The 25366-nt window shown below is 42.6% G+C and overlaps 1 protein-coding gene across 7 annotated transcripts in view; it reads right to left on the bottom strand.

The window, feature by feature from the left end:
• Positions 1-18277, bottom strand: part of RAPGEF2 (Rap guanine nucleotide exchange factor 2) — a 292184-nt gene extending 273907 nt beyond the window's left edge. For 2 of the 7 annotated variants that reach the window (XM_083172571.1, XM_083172617.1), the window contains exon 1: positions 17873-18276. In XM_083172571.1, the coding sequence (XP_083028697.1) occupies positions 17873-17941 (69 nt within the window). In that variant the 5' untranslated portion in view covers positions 17942-18276. Of the gene's footprint in view, positions 1-17872 lie in introns of all 7 variants that reach the window. The other 5 variants (XM_083172608.1, XM_083172599.1, XM_083172580.1 and 2 more) reach the window with 4 other exon arrangements.
• Positions 18278-25366: the final 7089 nt, after the last annotated feature.

Genomic DNA, 25366 nt, shown 5'->3' with positions numbered 1-25366 from the left:
AACGGAGGGGACACTGTGCAATGATATTTTTACTTTTCTTATCATAAGTGATCCCAAATTTATACAATATTTAACTAAAAATTTAGATAATGGACATGTAACATACAAGAGAGTGTAAGTTGTCAGAACATATCAGTCCATTAATGGCCGTATTAAACTCCCGTTGGGTACATTTACAGACATATATGTAAAGTAAATAGACATTGTTGGCCATGCCAACCAATAAGATGTCTCATTTCATTTTTCAATAGGTGCTATAAAAACATGTAAGATCTCCTTTTCCTCGGCACCAGTTTCCATAAATGTCCAATGTGTGTGTGATACCGCCCAATTGCCCCAATGTCCTCCCAGTGAGTATTTAGGTCTCTGCTGCTTAGGGTTATGTCCCAAATCATCATGGTGGCAGGTGCTAGTGGCAATTTAGAGTTAATTTAGGAAAGGTCTGATTGGTTGGAAGTTCTGGGTACATATCCAGGGGCCATGGCCACTTCCCATGTGAAATGGCCATGGTGCTTTTGTCCTGTGCACTGCCAAAGTGATATTGATGAGGACAGATGGTGGTGGTATGTCTTATGCTGCCATAATCAAATCACACGAGTCTAAGCATAAAGTCATATGACCGTAACATTAAACACAGAGAAGGGAATTCAATTGTTTTTTAGAAGCTTGTTAATTAATGAGCACCTGATGGAGCGAATGCCATAGACACCCATAATTTATCACGCCATGACGCACTGGGCTAAACCTCTCTAAACTATTGGACATGCTGTTGAAAATGCAGTTAGGCTGCTCAATAGCACAACTGTTATTTCTGTTCACCACCTCCGAAGTGTGCGAGCTGAAACAGTGGGAGCAGGGCGCACTCACTTCTGATCTGCAAAACAATCGAATAGCCCCAAACAACAATTCCACCCACCGACGTGATCCCCCGCAGGCATGCAAATAGATGTTTTGCATAAACATCCATTCACTGCCTTTGCGTGCGGGGGCGACAATCTAATGTGGTGTCTCAGACCTGCGGGCACCCTGTGAGCGGGCGGGCAGCTGATGTCAGCTGCCCGTCCCTACCACACATGTTATCTGGGAATTACCATGGGAACGCCCAGTGTTTTCATGGGAATGCATAAGAAACGCTGGGCGTTCCCATAGGCGATTCCCCTGAGCCACCGCCCCACGCCCACACTGTTGCGTGCGAGCACACGGCGAATAATCTATTATAATATATTATAATCTCCATGACCACTCGCACACAGTGGCTGCAAATGCGCATAAATGACTATGTGCAATCGCAAAAAAAAAATCGGTCCCCCTTGAGAACGCGCAGGGGACTGATTAAATTAGAATCACCCCCTAAATTTGTGCAGAAAACAGACCACGGAAATAAGAAAGTTTAACCTGCTCAACCCACAATAATAGATCTTCACACAGATCCAAGTGATCAAATTATGACCAAAGTCCTTGGATCAGATGGCAGAAGTTATTTTTGTGTCACACGCCTTGTGACATCAAACATGACCACATGAATAAAAATCTTTGCATGTGGTAAATTGAAGTCTGTGGCGAAGTTTAGTGATGAGTAACACTATTAGCAAATTTCCTTATAAGCCATGTACAAAACACTCACCATTGAAACATTAATTTTCCGATCAGGCTTAGAACCACAAAGGACTTGAGCAAAATGTTTTGTAGAATAATATCTTCTGTGCACTGGCAATGCCATTACCCTATTATCATAATGTACAGTAATTCTAAAGCTGGTCATACACTAGTGTGACTTTTCATCCAATTCCGACAGATTGGACTGAGTGTCAAATCATAAATGTTTCAGCTCTGATTACATTGCGTAATCCTTCTCACATTGTATCGGAGCTGGAGATCGCAAAGGCTGTAACATAGATTTTTAGGGTCTAGCAACGTATGCAAAAGGACCACATACAAGGGGGATTGTATGTGACTTTTGACCTTAGAGAAGTCGCTAGAGTGCATTGGGCCTTAAAGGCCTCCATCCACTATGTGAGGTATCGCATGCAGTACATTGCATGTGGTACATTGCATGTGGTACCTCACATGCAAAACCCCGTCAACTCACCCTGTACCTCCCAGGCGACTGGACTGCATACAATACCTCCTATGCTATCCCATTCATAGCTGTGGGATCCGATAGATCCTTGTGGCAGCCATTGAGATCTGCGATAGCAAAGCGCACAGGAATGAGCCTTGCACCGCAGAAAAAAAAGACAAATGATATGACACTTCATGCGATCCATTGCAGCAATTTGACAGAATCGCATAAAGTGTGCCCATATCGCACTAGTGGATGGGGCCTTTAGATTTAGTTGAAAGCCAGAGTCTTAATGCAACAACATTCTACCTAATTTTAGATATGTGCGCACACCGCCGTGTTTTGGTTCTAAATCATCATCATGTTTCAGTGATGGTTAAACCACCCTCAAGTGTCTTGGATTTGGATCCGGAATGCTTTTAAAAATTGATTTAATAAAAATAAAAACCCACTCAAATTGTGTAATTTCTAATGGTTTTTGTTTATTATTAAATATATTAATAATTTACATGCTATCAAAACAAGAAAGATTGTGATTTTAACTCTGAAATCTGAACTTAGCGGTGGTAACCGGACTTGGGACTCCAAGGTGACCTGTGCCAGGATTCTTTTCAACTCAGAACCGCAAAGTTTATGTCTGTTCTGTTTTCACCAAACGGAACATATCTCTACTTTATTGCCACAAGCATAAGTATGGCAGGCAAAAAAGAATGCAAACTACAGAACTACATTTTTTCTGAATATTTTGGGGTCTTTTTCCACCACTTGGTGCACAATCTTTCCACAATTTTAAAGATATTGGGGCAGATGTATTAAGCTAAAACAAGAGATAAATCCAAGGGTGATAAGGAGAGATAAACGTCCAGCCAATCACCTGCTAACTGCCATGTTACAGCCTGTGTTTTAAAAAAGTCAGTAAGGAGCTGATTGGCTGGACGTTTATCTCTCCTTATCACACTTGCATTTATCTCTTGTTAAGGCTTAATACATCTGCCCCGATGAACTAAATTTTCCTAACATTTTTGCAATGAAGTTACCAAGTAGCTCTCTAATGAAATCCAAAAGTAGAGTGCACAGATGCAGAGACTTTTTTCTGCTCATTATTTGGATAAAATATGGAGAATGTGCTTTGAAGAAATACTTATACTACAGCAAATGTTTCCAGATGCCCTCTATTACACTTTACATGTCCCAAAAATACAGAGAGTATAATGAACTCTACACAATCTTTCTGTAGTTCGGATTGCGCAAGATTGTAGAAAATGACTCCGGCAGGGAATGTTTTGCTAGTAAACCTCTCAACTAAAGGGATCCATCAAGATCTAATGCTAAATTACTTGCATTATCCACATTTTTCAACCTTTTTTTTTTACCTCATCTGATAAAGTGTTCGGTGAACAAAATGATAATAAATCCCAAATCATCCAAGTAGTATCCAACAGAAAGCATTATTTCCCATGTAACAGAAGTTGGAAAGATAAGACTCCAGTTACTTGTTTAAAAGTATACTGGACACATACACATAACGGTGGCAGACATTTTGTTAGATGAACCAATGTGTATGAGAACTCAGTATATCAATTTCCATTACTGATATTCACACAGATTGGGCTGCTTCTACCGTCTTGTTTTTGGGGGCACCAAATGTGACTGGTTTAGATGTCTGAACCACCTACACCTATTAAAAGTATTAGGTACGCAGTTTTGGCATTTAAAGGCCTGACTTTTTGCTGATTTCTGCTTGCCACCTCAGGAGATAGCGAGCAGAAATAAAATGGCAGCCATGGCATTCTTATCTGGTAAAACAATTGAAAAGCTCCTAATGGGCACCTCCTGTAAGCAATAGTCATACTCTGAAACTATGAACACACTATACGATATTTCCTAACTATGTATGATAACAATATACTTAACGATATTTTCATGCATATTGTCTAGTATGCACCCATTATATTGTTAACGAAATGTGCTCCAGAGACGTTATCAAACACATACCACTCCACACACACCCCCACCACGTCATCTGTACGGTCAGGAAAATTTGGCCTAGCATTTCACAAAACAAGATGGCCACTGGTAAAGCAAACAATAGATCTTTATTGTTTGCCAAATCATTTAGTTTGTATGCACTACATGCTATGTATATTATATACTACTGTATATCGTACATTCTGGAGCTCTAAATAGTTCAAGTGAAATAGTTAAAAATATCGTTGACGGAGCATATGGCATAATGTGTACCTAGCGTAAAAGCAAAAATGCACATGTTCCCAGATGTCCGAATTCAATTAGCCACAGTGATTAACCGTGATAATTATGAAAGCACATAGTGTGGATTTCTGTTCCAGCCTGAGCGAGGCTCAAGCAGAAATCCACAGTAAGTGCCCTTATTGCGGATGGTGCGAATGAAGCCATACTGTAGTTCCAGTTACTTATCCTGGAACCTATAGGTTAACATACATTAGCAGCAAGTTTACTAGGCCTGGAAAGTGAATAGCTCTGGGCAAAAAAGTCCTAAATATAACCCTTTTCCACACATGTAAAGATTTCCAGGATAATTGAATCTGACCCTTGATGGACCACTCTTTGACACAACAAATCACACTTAAAATATGTAAAGCAAAGGCCATCAGCAGGTATGCGAGTGCTTGGTCCACTTACATAATATACAGTATAGGGCCTAATTCAGCATGGTTCGCTAATCAGATCATTCGCAAATCGATCACACACACATGCACGGAACCAAATAGAGATAAAATATTTGTACACGTAGAGGCAGCAGAGAAGCCGCAGTTTGATTGACACGAAGCCGGTGTTTAGGGACAGAAACATGGTATTTTCTGGGTGTGATTGTGAAAAATGCAGGCATGACCAGGCATTTTTTGGGTGGGTCTCTGACAATGACCACTTCCAGCCTGATTATTGAGAAGACTAGTGGAAGCTGTAGACTGGGACAGATGGAAACAAAAACTGTTTGACTGTTCAGTATTTGAAAAAGAATCTGCAAATATATCATTACAATTTTTTGTCTATGAAGCAGCTTTCTGCTCACAGTCCACTGTGAAGTCTCTGATTTGCAATCCATGCTGAATTAGGCCGATTGTCACTTCATTGTTTTATTTATTAGCCATTATTACTGGGGAATTTGTTCAATTATACATCAGTGGTTATTTATCACTTTTAAAATGCTCAGAGATTTTTGGTTCCTTCCTTTTGGTGAGTTGTTATTCTTGCTTTATCATTGAAGATAATTGTTTATATACAATTAAATAAAGGTGTGCACATCAATCACATCCTCATATAAATATGTCTTTCTGTTGAGCTTTAAAAGTTTTATTTCACTCATTGCTCATTCCTATAATATGTCATCACATATAAATCTACTGTATATTCGTCATCATCATTGTTGTAAAACTCAATCATTCAATACACTAACAACACAATCCATTTAATTCACAGGTTCTCAAACTTGGCCCTCGGGACCCCACACAGTGCATGTTTTGCAGGTCTCAATACAGAATCGCAAGAGACATAATTAGCTTCACCTGTGGATCTTTTAAAATGTGTCAATGAGTAATTAATCCACCTGTGCGGCTGCTGGGGGAAAACATGACCTGTGTGGGGTCATGAGGACTGAGTTTGAGAACCTCTGATTAAAATTAAACAAAGCCTCCACATACACACTATACAACATGGCCTAGTAGCAATTGGAACACTTATGTTGGGATGTGTAGTTCAACAACAGCTGGCGATCCAAAGGTTCCATATTCCTGGCCTACCAGTATGTTTTTTGCAATCTTGGAGGAAACACATAGGCAGAAGTAACATACATGACCAAGGGGGTTATTCAGAATTTATCACACGGCTAAGAATTTGCAGGCCGGGCGATTATCGACAGACTGTGTGAGGCCCCCATGGGATAAAAACCTGCAACTTTTTTGTATTGTTTTACATATGCAAGTTGATTGAAAGATGTTTATGGGTCCTGGGGAGCTGCTATCTTATTTCAAGGTGCTGCTAAATTGTGCCACAGTGATCAGGTCTGAATAACCCCACAATATCCACGGATTAGGCCCTTCTTAGAATAAAGTCCTTGTAGCAATACGCAGCTTACCACATGAAAACATAACCTAATTTCAATAGATGCTTGCAAGCAACACACTCCACTTTCAATAGAGCAAACCACAAAAGACAGGCAATACAAAATGTATCTATTTTGACTTGGCATAAGCTGCTACATTGTTTCAATCTACTAACATTGCTAAATATTTATAAACTGGGGTGTAAATTCCTTTGTTTTGTCAGTCTTCATTCCATAGTGCAGTGGTTCCCAAACTGTGTGCCGTGGCTCCCAGGGGTGCCGCGGAGCACTTGCAGGGGTGCCCTGGGTTGGTGGTCCAGGACAAATTCAAATGATATATGGTAAAAGTAATAAGGAAAATCAGTACTTGTGACTGCCAATTATAACATGTGGATAAACAGAAGTGAATCATGTTCCTCATTACTCACATAACTGGACCTAAAGAGGACATATAAGCGCAACTTATTTAATTTAATATTTTTTTCTGAAGTTTTTGGTATCTAATTTTTTGCCTAGGGGTGCCATGAAAAAAAATCTGATACTCTAGGGTGCCGTGATCCAAAAAAGTTTGGGAACCACTGCCATAGTGTAAAACAAGGGAATGCAACCTTTAGCAGTTAAGGATGTTTTCAGCTGTTTTTGTAGGGTCTGTTCCTGGTGGGCATATCCTTGTCTCTGCTTCCACAGCTTTGATACCCTCTGGCACACTATACACCCACCAAACTGAAGAACCAAAGTGTGACCTGAATACCCACAGTCGACTAACAGTACAAAATTCTGAAGCGTGTCTATCACCAGACTACAAATTCTCCTCATCCTACTACGAGCAAGTCACTCAAATTTGTACTACCAATCAACTTAGTAAATGTTTATGTATGCTGTAGCCATGGTAACACTCCGGAAAGTTATATAAACTTGTAATGTTGAAAATGCCAAACTCAAAGAAATATGCTGCCTACCACTTGTGTAAAATATGGAAATTCCATATTTAAATTCCTAAGAAGCATTCCATTCAAGGACACTTTCCTAGCTACAATTTAATATCCAATCAGATGGTCAATAGTAAGGAGGTCAACACATCGACAGGCTCGATGCAATCATGCTTACAATGCTGCCATTTACACGGTAGCATTTAAGGTGCCGCCAGGATGGCTAGGAGAAAAATACTTACGGCAAGTAGTTACGGCTACTCACATGACCGTCAGAACCTGGAAGAAGATGCTGGAGACGCCATTGGCACTGGCACCAGTTAAGTGACCACTGGGCCACCAGAAGTGTTAAGTCAACATTCTAACATGTTAAAATAAAATCCATGTAGACATGCTGATGCAGATAACAACACAAAGTCTAGGTTAGGAATTAACCATATAATAAGTACATTTTATTTGGCCATGCTGGTTTATTAGTATGCAAAAGCAGCATGCAGTATATATTTTACAGAAGAGTAGGTAGCACGGTTTAGCTGGGTACATAGTGTTCATTCTAGCACCCTGTGCAGTTCCTCTTCCCTGCCTGGGGTACAGCTCTCTGCTGTGGTGCTCCTAGCACAGTGTGGTCTGTATTTCAGAATTTATATGCAGGACAGGCATGTGCTAGAAGCAGCACAGCAGAGTGTGACACCCCAGGCAGGAAGAGGCACTGCACAGGTTTTGAAGGGTTCAGGGTGCTAGAATAAACACTACTGGCACATGGATAAAGATGGTTCTTAAAGTCTCACTCTAATTTCTTATTTCAATAGGGTTTCTCAAAAGTAAAAGCTTTTATTTTAATGTGATCTACATATATAATTGGCAGAAACCAGTACACCAGTGGTTCCCAGGGCTCCAAGCAGGTCATGTTCTCCAGCTCACCTAGCAGGTGCACTCATTACTCACTAACACAGTTTAAAAAAAAAAAAAGATCCACAGGTGGAGCAAACTATTTCAATTGTGATTCCGTGGGGAGACCTAGAAAATATGAACTATTTGTTTTCTGAGGAAAGAAGGTGGACCTATGCTCTTATAACTTCCAGTGGGGCCGAGGATAATCAGTCGCATGTGGGGCTGCCGACTCCCATCCCTGGAGCTCCCATTCCCGGCCCCTGAGGAAGGGGCGCTCCATCATGAGGCCAGATGAGGTTGGATTCCCCCAGCGGAAGGATGCAGCGCCCCCATCATCGGCCCGGAAGACACCCGGGTACAGCGGGACAGCAGGATCCCCAGCCGCGCGAACACCAAGCATGCCCTGTTTTTTGCAGCAGAGGAAGTTCCCGGCCCGAGATGCGACTCGAGGACTGGATCAGATGACCTTAAACTATGTTTCACATGAAGTGTGCCAAGGGAGGAAAGAAGGGTTCAGCGCAAACATCTGAGGGAATTCTGTTGATTTTATTTATATTTTGTTATATTCCCGCTTATCCAACCACAGTCAGAATACAGTCCAGCAAAACAATTTAACAATACAAAAAAAACGCTTTATTACTTGTACTATGCTTAGTGTTACAACAATGCAGGAACAGCCCACCACACCAGAGTGGAAAGTATTTATACCAAAATAAATAAAACACCTTATACAAGGATACACAGAACTACTATAAAAACTCAAGCCAAGCCCATTGTAGCTCAGAAGACATTAACTAGGGAATAATTACCAAAGCTTCTAAATATGAAAGATTCTGTCCATTTTCTAGAATGCAATAAATGTACCCTTAGTACTTACCCTACACAGACAGTGATAAAAAGACAAGGGCAGCAATGCAGTTATTGCAGAAACGGTGACACAGGACCATCTGTAAAACTCTCCAATGTGATTTAGCCAATTGGTTTAAAATGCATATAGAAATGTTTTCTGTACTTTGTGACACTGCCTGTTACAAGCAACAACTAATTGTCTATACATCTATCCGTCATGCCCTGCCTGAAGGTAATTGCAGCATAAGCAGAACTTGAACTAGTGATGTATTATTGATCATTATAAGCAATGCTTAGCTTTTGATACTACACTTGAAACATTCCCACTTGTTTCTTTTTTTTCAGACTGAAAAGCCTCCCCGATGAGCCCATCTGCCTGGCTCTACTCTCATTACTGAGGAGGACAGGCCATCCTCAGTCACCAACCCACGCTGTACCACAATGATTTCACATCATTTTCCAAGCACTCATAGTAAATGTGTGCCTAGGAAGGTCAATTGGTAATTGCTTTGCTTACTACAGCCAAATGCCAATCAGTTCTGTTAGAACAAGATAGAATGGGTCTTAAAAAGGAAAAAGTATTCCGTGTTCCACATGGTCCTATTCTACCTCCCATGCTTTTTGTAGTATGCATGCTACCAATGGGTAACGGCTCTGCTATACAGAGGATACACAACTATACCTGTCCTTTGTTCCAGGCACAGAGAACCCAATAAAAACTCTAAATGGCTGTCTGTCTAGCTGGGTTCCAGGAGTGAACACGATACTAGAATGAACACTATACACAGTCGACACACATAATACAGTCAATAGTAGCAAATAAGCAATGTGCAGACTGTGTGCTGTGAAGTCCCCAGACTTGAATACTGTTGTTCCTGTATTTGCTACAAATACAGTTATTGGTATCACAACGCCAGCCGCCTTTCAAACACTGTATGGGGTCATCTATTTTCCTATAGCTTACACAGAGATTGCCACTATAATCAGGCCCAGCGACAGGCATGTACAAAGGGTACATCGTTCCCGGGCCCCGAGGTTGGGTGCACAAAATGCAAAATGTCCTATTAGGATTTATAATCTGACCTAACCGCAAACCAAAATGATCTATTACATAAAAATTAGTTTTTTATTAAAATGTTAACTTGTTTTCATATGATGTCACTGTCAGTAGTCACACTTGTTATATCCAGTCCGTGACATCCTCACATACTATGCCTCTATACAAACACTACAAGCTTTGCTATCAATAGCATTTTACTCAGACAGGTGGATGCTGTGCCACAGCAATGCAAACAGATCTGCCTGCAGGGATTACAGATAGTAACCACAACAGAGGATACAAGAAGACACTGTGTGAATATATTCTGTAGCAGAGGTCAAAGAATCCTATCTAAAGGTCCCCCATACACCTATGCAATTTGGGACGATTTCACCTTAAGTGTACATAAGGTAATAAATGTCCTCATTCTGGATTTATCTAGAGCAACGCCTCTATATTAATAATGGATTATCAAGTTGTTGTTTTTTTTATTACTATTACCCTTTTTCTTAAGTATGATCAAACAACAATGCAGGCAGCAGCAGTTAATATACACATCTGCTATTATACGTTCTTAAAATGAGAAACGTTTTACATTGCCAGGTGACTTCCACTGTTACTGGTCTGTGTAAACTTTAGTTAACAGACCTAATAATTAAAAGCATGTGACAGAAACTTAACGATTTATTCACATTCATACAAGAACGTCTGGAAAACAACATCAATAACCCAAACAAAACACAGACTTTTATAACCTGGTAGCAGCTAGGCATCATGGGATATATAATTCAGTAAAAGGTGCCCAACCTCAAGTTACACGGATCACAAAGAGGTTTACAAACGAAGATTAGCAGGATTACAGTCACATGCAATATATTTTCCTTTTTATGTCTGAGGATTGTGGACATAACAACAGAACAGTTTACAAAGGAATGTCCAAATGATCAAGACATTTTTTGTTTATTTGTAGAACAAGAAACAAAGAAAGAAAATTTACTACGCTTCGTTCAAAAATAGATGCTGTCAAATTTTCAATCAGATTAATAAAATGGTTATTCTCTATCTTAATTCAGCCATGCTTGCCAGTAATGTATGCTGCATTAGGCAATTACTTTCCAAAGATCAAAAGAATTTGGTTTTTAATTCACCATGGTTCTATTGTTTGTTATTATGAAACTTTAAGCCTATTTAACCTACAGTTTAATGCTTTAAATGGATTATGAAGAATAAAAAGTGCCATGCAAACAATTTACCGTGCACCTGTTACACATATATATATATATATATATATATATATATAGTATTGTACGGTAAGGTTCTGGGATTGATCGGAGCACCAATAATCCGTATCAATCAGTATAAAGTTATATTTCTAATTAACCAGGACATGATTATAGTTGGTCACCTGGTCGCTGCCACGTAGTAAATGTCTGTAAGCAGCCTGTGGAACAAATTAGTAGTGGTGACATGCCTGGTTTTAGTGGATTAATCAGATTATAAGGCCTAAGCAGTCGTTTGAATGGTGTCACACGGCCACTTTTTCACTCAACGTGGGATATGATCATTCCAATTATAAAGAACTGATTTCTAGGATTAAAACAGAGAGGCTGCTGTCCTGAATAAAGAGAGAATAACAATATACAAAAGCACAGGGGTTTATGTACTAAAATGGGAGTTCTATTTCAGATGGGATGTTGCTATGGGCAACCAATCAGAAGCTACTACTTATTTATTTAGCACCTTCTAGAAGATAATGGAACCTGAAGTAAAGCTCCCACCTTCGTAACTAAACCCCACAGACTTCCAAATAAAATACATTAAGGTCCATACACACTGGGCGATTTTGAGCTGAAAGCAGCTCAGTTTTGTTGTTTGAGCTGCTTTCAGCTCAAAAGCCGCCCAGTGTGTATGGCCCGGCGATGAGCGCTGATGCGTGTTCCCGGATCATTGCCAGTGGCTGCCATTCGTCTGAATGGCTTTCCATGGTGTCCTGTTATGGAAAGCCGTTCACAGCAGCGAAGTCGCTAAGTGTGGCATGCACTAAATGATTTTCAGCCCAGCGATTTCAGTAATCATCGCTGTGCATACACGCTGGGCAAAAATGGGCAGTGTGTGTATGCACATTTAGATTTGAGGCAGACCCTGTCATAGAAAGTTTTAAGAACTTTTTAATGAGGCACTTTTGCAGCTGCATTAAAAAGTCTACAAACCTTATGCACTAGCGCTTCCTAAGCTGGGTACACACCAATTCTCAACAAAAAAATATTTAGTGTGTGTACACACTATGGGGGTTAGGCTGCTGCCACATATATAGATGGAGACGCTTTCGTTCAGTGTGCCAGCTCGCCTTATCGGAAAAGCTGGAAGGGACACGCAAGCATCTCACACGTTGGCGCATCCCATTCCTGGCAGACCTGCAGCATGGCGGGAGTCGCGCAAGGTCCCTGTCCAACGAGAATGGCTCCATCTGTAGAGGCGCAACGAGTCCCATACAGCGGGACCCGATGCACCACAAGGTGCCTGTAGACAGGCTCCTATGTTGCTGGCCACACATTAGCAATGCGGCCACAGCCATTGGGTCCTACCATAGCCTGCTGTGGAAGGACCGCATTTCAGTGTGAACACGTACATTTCAACACAGTGTGGTGCCGCATTGTGTTACACATGAAATATGGTTGGGAGTGTGTGGATCTGGCCACACAAAGCCTTCTGACTATACGGCTATATCACATTTAGCGCTCCCACTTGTCATTAGTGACATCATCTTTCATATGTACAGGCAGCGCACTCTGAGAATATCATCAAGAGCATATTACTATACATGGCCACTGATGACATCTTTTGTAAAATTGCTCTGTGTGTACGCACTATATGGTTTGTCCGGGAGTTTAAGGGAAATTGTGAGCGACATTGTATGTTTGTCATGTCGTCTAGTGTGTACCCTGCGTTAAGATGGAAGGTGCTAGCACATTAGCACCAACGAGACACCATAGCTATTTTATGCTCTATCATATCTTACCTAATATCTCAGATAGGTGACCTGAATACATGTCCTGGCCGTAAACATGGCAATCTTTGCTTTGCTAAACAAAGGGAGTCAGAAGCGAAATAATTGCAGGTACCGATTCCTTTTCTGCTGTGCTTTATCCCCTCAATTGCACTCCAGTGAGAGCACAAATACGTAGATATGGCAAGTAACAGAGTTTCCTTTCTCTGTAAGAATCACTCACAAGGAGCTTGAGGCCACGTTTAAGCAACACAAAGAAACAGAGTAAATGCTTTGCTTTCATTCAGTAGATGCAGGGATACTTTCTAGAAGCTGGCTGTGAATGTGTGGAGGCCCTCCTGTAGCAAAGCGGCATCAAGACCGCATTCTGAGAAATTATGGGGCTGTGATGAGGAGGTGCTGAGGTCTATTGCCTAACAAGTGCATATTATACTCCTTTCACAAAGAAAATGAAATTCCCAGGTAACGCAGTTCCACCCGGGAATTTCATGAAATACACAGGTCATTTTTCTGTGTGAAAGGGTCAATCCAGATCTTAAACTCTGGGTCTCCAACCCTGCGAATGACCAGGGTTGGACACCCGTAGTTTAAGATCTGGGTTGGCCCTTTCACACAGGCGAAAAACCTGTGTAATGGAGCAAAATACTGATTTTAGACCCGGAGATTTGTGTGAAGGGGTGTGACAGCGAGCGGACAAATAACACAGCGCTTCAAAAGCTGGGTAATTGCCAGGTTATTCGCCCACCGCTGTGTGAAAGCGGTATAACATAAATAATTAATTTTAATTCAGAACTAGTAACAGACACCTCACTACCCCATGTGCCATTAATATTGGCTTTTCAGTAACATACAAATTAGATGGCATAGTGTAGCTACTGAGAAACCAGTGTTGCGGGTGCCCACAAAGAGACCATCCCAATTGGCCACTTACATGAATAGCTAAATCTTAGGATGGGATGCAGTTAGCATGCCGGCATTCCGTATACCAACACTGGTGTCCCCACTGTTTTCAGAAGACCAGCCCAGGGACTCCAAAGCGGGCAGGATGCTGATGGCGGGTTAGTGGGGGCAGGGTGAGGGTAAGCATAATTACCTGAGTTCCACCAATAGAGGGAGAATAGAACAGGAGGCGAGTGCAGCAAGCCCCCAAGGGGCTTCAATGTGCTCACCCCCCTGTCGGACTCCTGACAGTCGAGATTCCAATGTCAAAGAAACGACCATCGAAATCCCGACTGTCGGTGACTTACACCATACCCAGCTTCACATTGAACCTACAATATAAGGCACCTTAGTGCTATTGGTCATTCACCTGCATGATTCGCTGCATATTGAGTATCTACAGTGTATTCTCAGGCTAGATCCTTTTATTTGTATGCATTAGTGATCCACTTGCTACTATGTCAGATCATTAAGAGTAAATGCATGCATTATTTACGGTATAGTTCCTCTGAGAGGAATACAGTTTTGGAATTCCAATTATAATTTGAAGAGAATTAAAAAAGACAAAGCATTGCTATTTTTCAGAATGTTACTAAATATTGCCAGAATATAAAGATTTACTCTGTTCCTACAAATGCCATCTTGTCTCACAATGAAAGGCACCACAATATACAGATAGTATACAAATATTTTATCATTGAAAACATTTACTTAATATTGAAATCATAACTTCAAAACATTACTGATCTGCAAATATATGTAAGCATACAAATATGCATGTAAGCAAATCTAAGGAGTTTATTTATTTAGATAGGAGTTCTATTGAAGATCCAACCAATCAGAATCTACTTGTTTAGCACAGCCTAGAAGATAATAGATAGAAACTGATTGGTTGCCCATAGCAACATCCCATGTTCAACAGAACTGCAATCTTCGTAAATAAACCCCTAAGTGTATATGTATATGTGTTTATTCTAGCACACTATCTTCCGAAAGCCGTTTAATTCCTCTTCTCTGCCTGGGGTGGCGCTCTCTGCTGTGGTGCTGAATGAACAAATGAAAACTATACTGTATGTGCTTGTTATTTGGTATCCAGACCATAGTTCGACACTGTCTAGGTCCTTGCTGGCTAACCTTTACACTACGGCTGTTGTTGAACTACACATCCCAGCATGCTCTGCATCAGGTTTAGCATGGCCAAACAGCAAAACTGAAGCAGAGCATGCTGGGATGTGTAGTTCAACAACAGCTGGAGTGTCAAGGTTAGCCATCAAGGGTCTAGGTTAACGGTCAAAAGAACGTCACCATATGGTCAACACATGAAAAGATTGACAGGAGGTTTTTTTTTCCCTTTTCTGGGACTTATACCAACCATGAAGACACTGATTGGGAATGGCAAAGAAGCATGGCAAGTGAACGTGGTACATTAACTTGGAGTCCACGTGATATGATATTTTGGTGTCAACCATGTTAATGTCGACCTACACACTGTTTACCCTTTCTTTATACCATAACCATTTAATTGAGTTGAAGTCAAAGGAATTATCTGTAGACCTCTGAGACAGGATTGTCTCAAGGAACCAATATGGGGAAGGGTACAGAAAAATATCTGCTGCTTTAAAGGACTCAAATGAGCACAGCGGCCTCCATCATCCCTAAAAAGTTCAGAACCACCAGGACCCCTCCTAGAGCTGACCAGCCATCTAAACTGAGTGATTGGGGGATAAGGGCCCTAGTTAGGGAGGTACCCTAACCAGGCGGTCACTCTGTCAGAGCTGCAGCATTTATCTGTGGAGAAAGGAGAACCTTTCCAAAAGGACAACCATCTCTGCAGCAATCCAACAATTAGGCCTGTATGGTAGAGTGGCCAGACGAAAGCTACTCCTTATTTACTTTAAATTCTCTGGTCTGATGAGACAAAGATTGAATTGTTTGGCGTGAATGCCAGGCGTCATATTTGGAGGAAACCATGCACCGCTCTTTACCAGGCCAATACCATCCCTACAGTGAAGCATGGTGGTGGCAGCAATATAGAGACACCCTGGATGAAAACCTGCTCCAGAGCACTCTTGACCTCAGACTGGGGCACGGTTCATCTTTAAGCAGGACAAGGACCTTAAGCACACAGACAGACAAGATATCAAAGGAGTGGCTTCAGTATAACTCTGTGAATGTCCTTGAGTGGCCAAGTCAGAGCCCAGACTAGATTCGGATGAACACCTCTGGGGAGATCTGAAAATGGCTGTGCGCCAATGCTTTCCATCCAACCTGATGGAGCTTGAGAGGTGCTGCAAAGAGGAATGGGCGAAACTGCCCAAAGATAGGTGCGCCAATTACAACCTAAAAGACTTCAGGTTATAATTGCTGTCAAAGGTGTATCAACAAAGTCTTGAGCAAAGGCTGTGAATACTTATGTACATGTGATTTCTTAGTTTTATATTTTTAATAAAATTTGCAAAAATCTCACAAAAACTTTTTCCAATACTTTTCAGATTCGCTGTATATCTTTCACGGGGAAATCATCACCGTCCGCAGACAATATCGTCTAGTGTGCATGGGACTTAAGCCATGCCTACAGAATAAGTACAAATATTCAACAATGGCAGTATAAGAAAACGTCTCAGATAACAATCTAGTGATTAGAAAATGAGTTTCTGCTGTAAAACTTTTAATACGAAAAGGTTGGCATCGCTGTATCAGGCTGAATGTCATGCTGAATATTTTGGTCACTGGATAATCTGCTTTACAAAAAAACTGTCACTGATAAGGAAAATGAAATGTGCAGACAAATCTTAAGAGGAAATCATACTGATAAGATGTGGGAAAGTAAGTGTGTTTATGCCACAGCCAACTTATCTGTGGCAGTCATTTAAGCATCTGTGCCAGGCTTTAGACACGTGCAGTCTTTAACTGATCTCCGTATAAATTGATAAGGTCTCTCAATGTCTACAATGATCCCAGAGACTTATCGAACCAGACTTGTAAATAACATGCAATGACTAGTCACTACAAACACAGGAGCAGACATCACCATGCAAGGCTTATGCTATATAAACCAGTCTGTTTTATTATTATCCTTATATATTCAACACCACATGCAAAACCTAGACTGCAGCTTGACGCTCGCCAGTATTCTACTATTTTCCACTGGTTTTGGAGGTGAGAAATTGGGTAGAATTTGATTTTTTGTGCTGTGAACTGCAAGGTTTCATTCGCAGATAAGCCCTTGGGGTGAGAAATACAGATCTTTAAGCATCAAGAAATGGGTGTGATTAATTTTGCATTTACTAAAAAACTATGGCAGGAAGTACAGAAATCCCACAAAATAAAGTTCAATTGTTGTAGAACAGAGACAATAATCTAAAAACAGAACAGAAGTGTGCAAGAATAACAATCTGTATATAGTCACACTGCTCAGCGGAACACATGCATTCCCTAGATAAGCCCAAATAGCCAACATAGCCCTGTAATCGCCAATCTCTGCCCTGAACTAAGACACTGCCAAATGCTACATAAGGCTAAATGAATAAGATTAGAATGACACACCTAACCTTTGTTGTGGCTACATGCACATGCAGAAGAAGGGCACACTGTACTGCTTTGTGCCCACACTCCGCGGATCAGTGACCTCATACACTGCTAACCTGTATATCAGGTAGGAGTGTGATGATGTTACAGAGGGAACAATTGACAAAGGCTTGTTGTTGGGAGAACTGGGGATCCCTGGCAGCTCTGCCAAGAAAACTGCACATTCCTGTTATATAGATCCAATTATCTAGGAAGAGTGCAGACAGGTATCCCATACTCCACACACTGCTACAGTGTCAGCATCCATACAGTGTGAGGCCAATGTGGTGGCACAGCATGGCATAAGAAGGCTGGCACTTGAGCTGTGGGTGCTGACTGTGGCACAGGCTAGGGAGCAGGTTACTTTCAGACTGGCACATGCCCCTCTCATAGCACAAAGCAAGCAGGTAGAAAGTTGTGCCCGGTGCTGTTATAAGAAAGTGCCATGTAACTTCCCAGAGAGCGCTGCCAGTCACAGCTGGCACATAGCACACCTAGTGTATCATACCTGAGGGCTCCTGTCAGCCGGGGGCTTCATCACAGCCTGCCTGAAACTATTATCCACATAGGACGCCATGTCTCCCCCGCCGGGTCCCGCAGGTTGGTCCGTGCTGGGCAGTGCGGGAGGGTGCCCGTGGCTGGTGCACTGTGCGGTACAGGAGGGGGTAGATCCAGCTGCGGGAAGTGTCCGGGAGTTGGCAGTGGCACTCTGTGCGCCTGGGCAGGAGGGCAGGGAGCGCTCACACGCAGCAGCCGGCCGGGCACATGCCCCCCGCGGGCAGCAGACACAGGGGGCTCAGCACAGGGGCATCACTCCGGGGCAGCAGCAGGAAGAGGGTGTGGAGGATGGAAGTAGTAAGACGTGCAGCCGCCTCTTCCTGTCCTCCTTGCCGGCGCCTTATTGCCGGCTCTCTGCTGTCCCCTGCTGCTGGGTCTCAGCGGCGCAGCCCGCGCTGGTGGCTGGTCCTGAGCCCGGCCGGGTGCGGTACAGCAGCAACAGCAGCACAGACTGAGGCGGTGGCCGGGGGCAGCAGCTCCCTCATCCTGCCATTATTATTACTGTTACACCGGCTCTCCTACTGCCCCCGCCTGCATCTCCTATTGTCCTGTGATGTTATGTCAGCCCCGTCCCTGGCACTGCTGCTGAGTCTTTGTTGTACAGTGCAGCAGGGGAGGAGGGGTGTACAGTAGCGGGGGATTCTCAGCCAGTGACAGGCATGCACTCACACAGTACACAAGCACTCATAGTAATGAACAGCTATGGGGCAGCATACTGTTATGAGCACCACAGACAAGTCATGCAGCATGCAGAGACAATAAAGATGTCACCAAGGCATGTCATAACAGGAAGGGCCCAGACACAGAAGTTAATGTTAGAATCAGTGGTACTTATTTATTTATTAACAGTTTCTTATATAGCACAGCAGATTCCGTTGCGCTTTACAAAAGGAGACAGTGATACAACAAACTGAGTATTTACAGATAGTCAAATGGTAGTAAGGCCCTGCTCTCAAGCTTACAATCTATACCTCCTCAGCTTTGCGAACACGGCTTATGCCAGTTACGTTAGCCGCTTTCAGAATAGCACCATTGTCCCCTCGTGTGCTCGCCGCGATACGGGCTCGATATCGCGCTCTGCTCCACTTCACTCGCCACTACTTTAGTAAATAGGTGGCGGCGTGGACACAGGTGGGTGACATGGACCCAGGGTGGTGCGGGTTACGCTACCTAAGTTCCGTAGCATAAGCTGTGACCGCAAAGATGAGGAAGTATCGAATCAGCACCTATCCTGCAATTGAGTTTGCTATATTTCTAACATAGAAATCTGGGACACTTTTGCCAGGAACTCACCAGTACAATTAACCCACAATGTACCTTTTTATCCGATAATATGGGAAGGCAAAAAAACAAGTAGAATGTGGTGTTTGGACCCTGGATCTAATGTCAATTGAACATAAGAGTGTGCATGAGCTGACACAGGTGGGGCCGCTCTGGTGGTGGGGTTTGAGCGTTAGGCACTAGCAGAGAGGGTTATGGTTAGGCTGTGTTGAGGGGGTTATGGGGGCAAGTAAATATACTTACCGGACCCCTGTCCAAATTGCCTCCATCAGAATGCCGGCATCTGCATTCTGACTGCCAGCACCCCGGACCCTGGTTATCCGCAAGTGTTTTGTAAAACATAATGGTCACCTTCCCAGAAAATAGTCTCAGATGCAGGTTGGAGTTTCTTTGATTTAATGTGGCCTCCCACCATGGCCAACTGAAAACACAGCACTGAACATTGGGCCAACTGAGATGCGGTCACAAATCTACTACTTTACTCAAATCGGTTGTGTTTACTTACAGTGCATATGTATGAGCCACAGAAAATGAATTGTGAAGGCGGTTGCACAGAGGAATTAGTCATAAAGGGCCAGATTCTCTAAGCTTCAAAAGTGATAAAATGAAGAGTGATAAACAGCCAGCCAATCAGCTCCTACCTGCCATGTCATAGATTGTGTTTGAAAAATGTCAGGCAGGAGCTGATTGGCTGGTTGTTTATCACTCTCTATTTTATCACTTTTAAAGCTTAGAGAATCTGGCCCAAAGCAGTAGCGCACGCAGGGGGGGCTTCTGAGTACCCAGAAACCCCCCAAGGCTGAAAGCTGAGGGTCCCCTCTTTCCATGGGTACAAGAATTTAAAAAACGGCCCTTAGGAACCGGAGATATCTGACTTCAAACAGTGGTCCCCATCCAAGCTTGTTAATTGCTCATCCCAGTCAGATATTTCAGTTTCTGTCTGACATAGTTTTTCTAAGGGTATATTCCAAAAGCTGGGACTCTCCCCCTTTGATGGACACTAGGAGCTTGTCTCTACTGTTCCTAGAACCAGAGATATCAGCCTTCCAGCAGCTGGTTACTGCTCCAGCTTCAAACACCTGGTATGTAGTTTTATATTCTCGTTGGAGATATCTGCAGTCAAGCAAGCTTTCCTCCCAACAGAAAATTCTGAATAATAAGCCCACTCCACTATACACCCCTCCTCTGCATATTAAACATCCTCTACCACCCTGGAAGTTATGTATCAGGGCCCCTTCATTCAGCCCAATGCCTCCTTCTCCCACCATCTGTGCAGTAAAGGGGTAATTAGTGGAAATTACTGATCCAGGCCCTACATGCTGAGCGGTTGATATAATGGGATGCAGTTAAAATCCCGGCGGTCGGGATCCCGGTGTTCAGAATCCCGACACCGGAATCCCGACCGCCGAAATGCCGTCACATTCTCCCTCCTGGGGTGTCCACGACACCCCTGGAGGGAGAATAAATTAGTGTGCCGAGCGTAGCGAGGCACCGGGCCCGCTGCGTGGCGAGCGCAGCGAGCCCGCAAGGGGGGGGCGATCCACGTCCCCCCCTTGTCGGCATTTCGGCTGTCGGGATTCCGGCGTCGGGATTCTGAACGCCGGGATCCCGACCGCCGGGATTCAATACTGAATCCGATATAATACCCCCTACCACCCGGGGGACATCAAAGCTTCCCCCACCCCTACCGCTGGAGGATCGGTAGGTGCCTCAATACATTGCTATGCCCAGGGGTCTACACTGCTGTTGACGCCCCTGTATGTATGTATATGTATATATATATATATATATATATATATATATATATATATATGTATATGTGTGTGTGTGTATATATATATATATATATATATATATTTTTTTTTATTATTATTATTATTATTATTTATATACATTTGGTCTATCTATAATAACTGACCCGACATATACTGGGTCACCTAAGTGTCCACCTCCGTGCTTTGCTCCGCCCCTCTGGAAACCCCCTTCTGAAAATCCTGCGTTTGCCACTGCAAAGTGAGTGACAGGATGACAGCGTTTGAGGGCTGGTAACAGGAAGTGGTCAGGTAAACTCAGGTATGTCATGGCTGTTCAGATGGCATTTCCAAAGTGTGTATAAATTAGCAGTTGCGATCTTTCTTGTACCTGGAGAGCCTTCTGCATCATTGGAGAGCAGCTCAGCCTGCATGTCCACGAAAGCACTCAGATTTCCTGTGCCATGACCCGATTTGCAACGATGTATCACTCTATCAGCAGTTATATGCCGTAAATCAGAATTGATGCAAGTGCATAGGCAAATGCAAGGGGGAGGGGGGCGGTTGCCAGGAAACCCCTCTCTTCTTGGCAAGTGGCTACAGTACAATAGCAATGGTATACAGTATAAAACGAGTAATAGAGCTGCTGCCACATCATGCAGTTTAAGGGACAGAGCAGAGCTGCTGCACATGCCCAGTCGTAGCTAGTGGCGTAACTATTAATTATGCACGCCCCCTGCTGCAAATTTTGTATGTAAGTATAGATACACTACAGTACATAAAAGGTAATAATAATTACCTTATAACTGAGTGATAAATGCTTAAGTACATCTGCTGCAACATCAACAAGAAGAGGATCCTGTGACATTTTGCGCATGAAGACAAAGGAGAGAGAAAAAAAAAAAAACACAAATAAGAAAGAAACAAAATCTGACCAAAAAAATGACAACAAAATAAAATACTGAAAACCAAAAATATTGTATTAATTCCTTAATACAGATTTCAATTGTTTATCTTGGTTGCACCTGGGAATATATTTCCATACCTATTAGTGTTCATGTTTGACATGCTTTACATGTATGCATGTTTTATTTAGAAACATAGGGGAACATTTACTAAGATGCAAGTTCTATTTGACATGGGATGTTGCTATGGGCAACTAATCAGATCTATTTTCTATTAGAAGTTGTTAAATAAGAAGTAGATTCTGATTGGTTGCCCATAGCAACATCCCACGTGAAATAGATCTCACATCATAGTAAACTTTAGTCATAGAGTTTGATGGAAGAGGAGAACCACTTGGCCCTAAAACCCATGTACACGCTACACTTACACACAATGTTACACCCCTATGTGCTGCCGTTACCCATGTTAGTATTGAATTAATTTCCTTATCACACACTTTCCATTGTGCCCCACCATATACTGTACTCCCGCTGCACACTGGGCTAATCAGACAATTCACAGCGGACTGCAAGGATAAAGCTGCTGCCCAGGAAGAAAGAAAAAAATGACCCTTTCAAAATTGCAAATTTAATTGTGAATGCACCTCTAACCCAAGGGCGTAACAACCATAGGTGCAGGGGGTGCAGCTGCTTTGGGGCCCAGAGCTGAGAGGGGCCCACTTTACCTGTCAAAGTATCATGTGCTATATAAATTGTTCAGCATTAGGTGATGATTAGGGGCCCTTACAAACTTTTGCTATGGGGCCCACATGTATCTAGTTACGCCACTGCTCTAACCATTTGCAATCCATTTGCATTTCCCAAAACATCGAAGAGAATTTGCAATCTGAGCAAATGTGACTACCGCTGCTTCCGCTAACCGGCGACTTTGACAGGCTGGAAGTGGTCATCGCTGATGTCAAAGACCCTCCTCAAAAATGGGTGGGCCAGCGGTTTTATAAAACACACCTAGAAAACGTCAGGTTGCTGGCTGCCTATCAGTCCAACTGGGGCTCCATTGCATTTAGTCTTTATTTCCCTTGTGCATGTGCATAGCGTACGGTATTTATGCGCAGCCTTTTGATAATCACTCAATATGTCAATTCTCTCTCTAGCAATCCATGATGAAATAGCCGCTCTTTCTCCTATTCCCATCACAAATACTTTTCCGCATGCCCTACACTTTTTCCGCTGCAGCCTTCTGCCACCTTTTCCCCTTCATTCAAACCCTTTAATATTTTTTTGCACTAAGAGCTGGCGGATTTTATTGCCAGCGATATTACTGCTGGTGGTTAGATTTACTGGTTTGCTACAGAAGGTCGCTCAAGTAATATGGCGGTACTATCATACTGTAATACTCAAACAGCAGCATACTGTATCAATGTTTATGTCCCCACACAGACCTTTAATGGATTATTTTAACAGAATAATCCACTAAAGGTCTGTGTGGGGACAGAAACGTTGATACAATATGCTGATGTCTGAATAAATTAACAGTTTTTGCTTTCAAGACTGGTGATTGCACCTTTTGTTTACTATTTCTTAAAATGGAGATATTTCTGGGCTCTATCTGGGTAGCTATTCCAGCAAGCTTTCTATGTTTATGGCGTGAGGGCAGGCCACTTGGAACGATTATGTATGCATTTTTTTTTTTTTATCCCTATAGCAGGAGTTCTCAAACTCGGTCCTCGGGACCCCACACAGTTCACGTTTTCCATAACTAATAAGGTTAACTAATAAGAAAGGTGTTTCGTCACAGTTGCTGGCAATCATAAATTAAGAGGAAAGTCCAGAAGCAGAGCATTTTGTCCCTCCTGGAGAGGGTCATGTTGGGAGGTATGCAGTCTGTGCATAAATACTGTACTGACATTCATGAACGCATACACATTCTCTATGGGCTGGCCAGACAGCCCCGTCACCTCCCCTGGCACACTTCATTATGAGGAGGAGGGAGCCCACAGTCTTCCTGTAACACCAGGCTGAGCTGCAGTCTGCAGTCCAGGCCAGCTGGAGCAAGGTGAAGAAGCAGCAGTTCTGACAGGAAGGACATGCTGCTCACTGAACTGCATGGCATAGGTGATTATAAATTAAACCTAACATCCCCTTGCAGTGCACACCTTTATTCAATAATCCAAGTGGGAGTATTGCTCCAGATAGTTATAGCAGGCATGTCCAAACTATGGCCCTCCAGCTGTTGTGAAACTACAAGTCCCATCATGCCTTGCCACAGTTTTGCTATTAGAGAATGCCAAAATATGGTAAGGCATGCTGGGATGTGTAGTTTCAAAACAGCTGGAGGGCCAGAGTTTGGACATGCCTGAGTTATACAATCATTGACCTGTCATCAACCAACATATGTGTATCAGAGAACATTTTGTCTACTCACAATATACAGCAGTGTCTTTCAACCACTGTGCCGTGGCACACTGGTGTGCCTTGAGCTGTTCTCAAGTGTGCCCCCAGATCTAGAGATGCCCACACCAGTTTACAGCCACCATCAGTTCAACTGTTATTCACTGGTCTCTTGTTCTCATGTGAGGGCCAATGTATTTTATTTTTGTTACCTGTGAGGACCAGTGTGATTGTTTTTTTTATATGGAGGCCAATAGGTTTGTTTTTTCCCTGTGGTGGCTAATGTCTTTTGCCCTGTGGGGATCTCGTGGTGTTTCTTAGCAATTGTAAAAGTTTATCTCGTGTGCCGCAAGGTAAAAAGGTTGAAAATCACAGATATACAGTGTTTCCAACCATACACACGTTTGTCATACACCCAAAACCTCCACATATTGGCCCTTATTCAGATCTGATCACAGTACAAATTTGTTCTCAAAATGGGCAAAACCATGTGCACTGCAGTTGGGGCAGATGTAACATGTATAGAGAGAGTTAGATTTGGGTGAGTTATTTTGTTTCTGTGCAGGGTAAATCCTGGCTGCTTTATTTTTACACTGCAATTTATATTTCAGTTTTAACACACCCCACCCAAATTTAACTTTCTCTGCACTTTTGCCCATTTTGAGAACAAATCTGTACTGCGATCAGATCTGAATAAAGGCTATACTCACAATCCACACAATGCCCAACTTCCCACATTAACCCACTCATACTGTACTTACAAGCCGGACTGGTCAAGTCTGTTTCTGCACCAGGCACTGTTGATTCATGGCAGTACATCGCTCAGTGTTAGGATATGTTTCAAGCCGTAAAAATAATACTGTTTGTTTTCTACAAGTGCAGCTGGTGCCAAGACATTTTGCCTAAAATAAGCTGAATGCTGCTCAACCAATTCTAGTCTAGATCTCTTGCACATGACTGCAGCGACCTATCAGCAGCAAGGTATATGTCTTTCCTTGGCCACTGCTCGTTGCCAGAAGAACTTCTGCTAATTTCAGTCTGCAGTATTCACAGGTTGGCTCCCTAGATCAGTGTGTCCATCAAGCTTCTTTGTGTTTCTTCAGCACTAGCCAGCCT

The sequence above is a fragment of the Crinia signifera genome, chromosome 1 (assembly GCF_055691185.1).
Source record: "Crinia signifera chromosome 1, ASM5569118v1, whole genome shotgun sequence".
NCBI classification, from domain to species: domain Eukaryota; kingdom Metazoa; phylum Chordata; class Amphibia; order Anura; family Myobatrachidae; genus Crinia; species Crinia signifera.
This window is presented reverse-complemented; position numbering and strand designations above follow the sequence as displayed.